The following is a 3504-nucleotide window of genomic DNA, read 5'->3' as shown; positions in this document are numbered from 1 at the left end:
GGAATGCAGCACCTCAGGTTTGCTGAGTTCCTCTCAGCGTGGAGCTATCCATGTCCTTGGTGATCTCAGACGTATTTCTCTGTACTTAAAGAGCACCTGGCAAATCCTGCTGCCTCCCAGCCTCCTCCTCAAGCAGTTCTTGGAAACGCCTGGATTTTTTTCCTGTCTTTATTATGTGCTTTTAACACTGCCTTGATTGCAAATGAATCCTTGTCCTCTTAAGTGTTCTGCCTCTCACCACAGAGAAAAATGTGTTAGTTCCACGGGGGGTATAATTTCTACATCCACTTAAATCAACCATGGACATGTAAAGCAATAAAGTGACAGAATCCCATATACTGGAGCTCTGGTACGAATGTAGGCTGAATTGCATCTATTTTGATGTGCCTTTATACTGCAAGCAGCCGTTGTGCGGCCTTCTCTTGTTTCTCGTTTGATGAACAAACTTTTGCAGAATTATACATAATATAGGCAGCCTTTGTTTCTAGTGATGTTCATAATTACAGCAGCAGCTATCCCTGTGTTTTGTTACAGATAGAAGATCTGTCAGATGAAGTTTTTTCCTTACGCCATTCAAAGTATGAAGAAAGGGAGAGAGCAAGGTGGTCGCTGTGGGAGCAGAGCCGCTGGCCCAGAAGGAATAGCAGGCAGGTGTACTGACTTTGATCAGAGCGTTCCTACTGAACACTGGGGCAGCAGTTTCAGAAGTGCTGTCACAGAGAACTTTGAAAACGAGGGTGCTCCTTGTTAATTAACTCCTCAGGGAAGGTACCAGGTACGTGTGTGGCTGTGGCCGGAAAGGGAAGGCCATGCAGTTCTGAAGCATGTGTATTTACAGGAGTTTGCCATATTAGTGACCTGGTATTAGTAAATAAAAATCTTACTCCCATACTGGACACAGAGCTCTGCCTTGTGCTTGTGCCACTCCCAGTTATTATGACTTTAGCCACTGAGTGTAACGTGTGCCCTTCCTCACTCACCTGAGTTAGACAAAGTCCACTGCATTCAGAGACCTGATACTGAAGCGTCCTGGGCTGTGCCAGGGACCTTATGCTTTAAAAAGTCAGTGTGTGAAAAGGTTTTAATTATCACAGGTTTGCTGACTAGTGCAAAACACATCAGAATTAAATATAAACCCTAAAAGTCTTTCAAAAAGTAATCTGTATAAGAGCAAACATCATAAAGCTGTATCTGCAATTTGGCTCTGGGAAAATGATTACCATAAGTCGCTTCAGAATCTGCTGGGACTAAAAGCATCCTATAAATGCCAGGACAACTTTTTCTGCTATTTATCTTATACTTGGGTCTGCTCCTGGCTGAAGGTGAACCGTGATATGGGTATATATGCAAAGATAGCTTTTTAAAATGTGGGATAAACCATATTAAGGAATTCTATTTTAAGCCATTTGAACATAAAACTCTATAAAGTTCCATATGTACCCTTAATTTTGAAACTCTCTGAACTCCTTGGTGAAATCTAAGTGCTATTTGAATTGGGAAGTAAAACTGCCATTGACCTGCGCAACGTCAGACTTCCCATCTGACATTTAAGATGCGTGCCAGTATTTTATATCTAGTTCAAATTTGCATTATAGGTGAGGTCAAAATTTTTAGTCTTATTAAATTGACTGCCTTGGAGATGAGTCCAGAGCAGAGGTGGGAAGGGGGAGCCCAAGGATCCGCTGTTTCTTCTCCAGTTACATTGGCACAGTCTGCTGATGGTGCAGTTTGGACTCTGCAGGCTCGTGTGAATGATGCTGTGTTCCCCCGACTGGGAAGAGCCCGCAGCACACTGACTTCTGGGGCAGGGAGTAGCTTTTAACACTCTCTTCTCTTATCCTGCACTAGATCTTACAGCAAAAATGCCGACGGACGACACAGCCAAGATTCAGTGCAGAAAGACAACCACAGCAGCTCCTGTGCCTCGCTGCATTGTGCTGCTGAACCTGTTCCTGACCTGACTTCGGAAGCCCACAGCTCTGTTTGTTCAGGGATTGCACAACTCTGCAGGGAGAGCCAGGAAGCGAAGGTGGGTCCTTCTGAGAGCTTCTGGGTCTGGCCAGGTGACCACCATCCCAGTGACCACCATCTCTAACCTAAACCAACCTGAACATATCCTCCTGTCTCACTGATCAGAACCTCAGGCCGTTGCCCTAGTTCGTGGACTGAACATAGTGCTCCTGTTTAGAACTAGATTGTTGCGCTTTATGAATTAAACCCAAGATTTGTCAACAGGTAAAAGTTTCGTTGCTCAGTATAGATGGCACATGTTTTAGAGGCAAGTATGGCAGGACAGGGTTCAGGGCTGATGGATCTTTTCACAGGGATGTTGGCTGGGGTTCCGGGTGGGCCTGATCGTTATGGGATCAGGTATCCTGAGGGCCTGGCACCATAGAAAAGAGCTTCCTCCTTCCTGTACTGTGCTCAGTTACTAGTTCCAAACCATGTAAAGCTGGCTTACATTGAGAGCTGGTGCTTAGCAGCGTCATGTTCTTTATCCAAAGAGACCTGCAAACACTGTAAAGACAGACACTCGTTTGTTACTTGGTAGCAGATCATTCTGCACATAGCTGAACAGTTAAGACTCAACTGAAAACGCTTTTCCCCCTTTTCTCTTTTCCTGCCCTCACTCCTACCATTCTGATTCCTTTCAGTCTGGGCTGTGGGAACTTCGAGTTTTTCCACTAAAAGACGAAGAGGTAGAAGCTTTACTGTGCCAAGATCAAATAATGAATCAGACTGAAATGTCAAGTGCAGCTTTCCCCAGCGACACTCTCTGCAATTCCTGCACACCCACTGGTTTGCCAGACAGTGGCCATGCACCACGAAAACCATCTACCGAAGAGTCAGAAGACTGCGAGAATGTTTGCCCGGGAATCAACAATATAAGAAAACAAAGGTGACAGGGAATAATATGGTTCATTAAGAAAGCCAATTAAGGTGGAGAAAAGTGTAAGGTAAAAATCTCTCTTGTTCACACAGCATATGACAGCACAATTCAAAACCTGTATGTTAGCTGCATATAATATATTTTCTTTCTTGCTTTGTAACAGGCAGGATAAATCCCAAAGACAACACTTTCTTCTTCCTGAACCCCAAGAGAAAGTAATCATTTCAAGCTGGAAGTCTTAATATTCCCAGTGTTGGGAGTGGGCGCTCATAAATTGCTGGCACCATTCACTTTCTGTTGTCATATTGCCACGTTTATTAATAATCATCTTTTTCTGTTTTGTTTGTGTTCAAATGCATTTCTGGTTCTAGTGGATTCTGGTGCAGCAGGATATGCTGTCCACCTTAACCAGCAACTTCAACTGAACACAGAAAAACTACTTGAGAAAAGAGTTGGGAGAAGAGAGAGCCTCAGGTTATTTTCCTGTGTGGCATGGCCACAGGGCAGAAACCTGCCTCTCCAAATGCATGTGCGTAACCCACGCACAGGATAAGAGTAGGTGAGAACCTGCAGTTTCAAAGCAGGCGCTCTAGAAGCCTTGCACCTAGCTTAAA

The 3504-nt window shown here is 44.3% G+C and overlaps 1 protein-coding gene across 1 annotated transcript in view; it reads left to right on the top strand.

The window, feature by feature from the left end:
• The window catches only part of KANSL1L (KAT8 regulatory NSL complex subunit 1-like), a 54227-nt gene extending 51124 nt beyond the window's left edge, over window positions 1–3103 (top strand). Inside the window, exons 12-14 of the mRNA XM_010193895.1 lie at window positions 535–647; window positions 1849–2029; window positions 2655–3103. Coding sequence (XP_010192197.1) covers window positions 535–647; window positions 1849–2029; window positions 2655–2903 — 543 coding nt within the window. The 3' untranslated portion in view covers window positions 2904–3103. The remainder of the gene's footprint in view (window positions 1–534; window positions 648–1848; window positions 2030–2654) is intronic.
• Window positions 3104–3504: the final 401 nt, after the last annotated feature.

This window comes from Mesitornis unicolor, unplaced genomic scaffold (assembly GCF_000695765.1).
Source record: "Mesitornis unicolor isolate BGI_N332 unplaced genomic scaffold, ASM69576v1 scaffold14131, whole genome shotgun sequence".
NCBI lineage: Eukaryota > Metazoa > Chordata > Aves > Mesitornithiformes > Mesitornithidae > Mesitornis > Mesitornis unicolor.
This window is presented reverse-complemented; position numbering and strand designations above follow the sequence as displayed.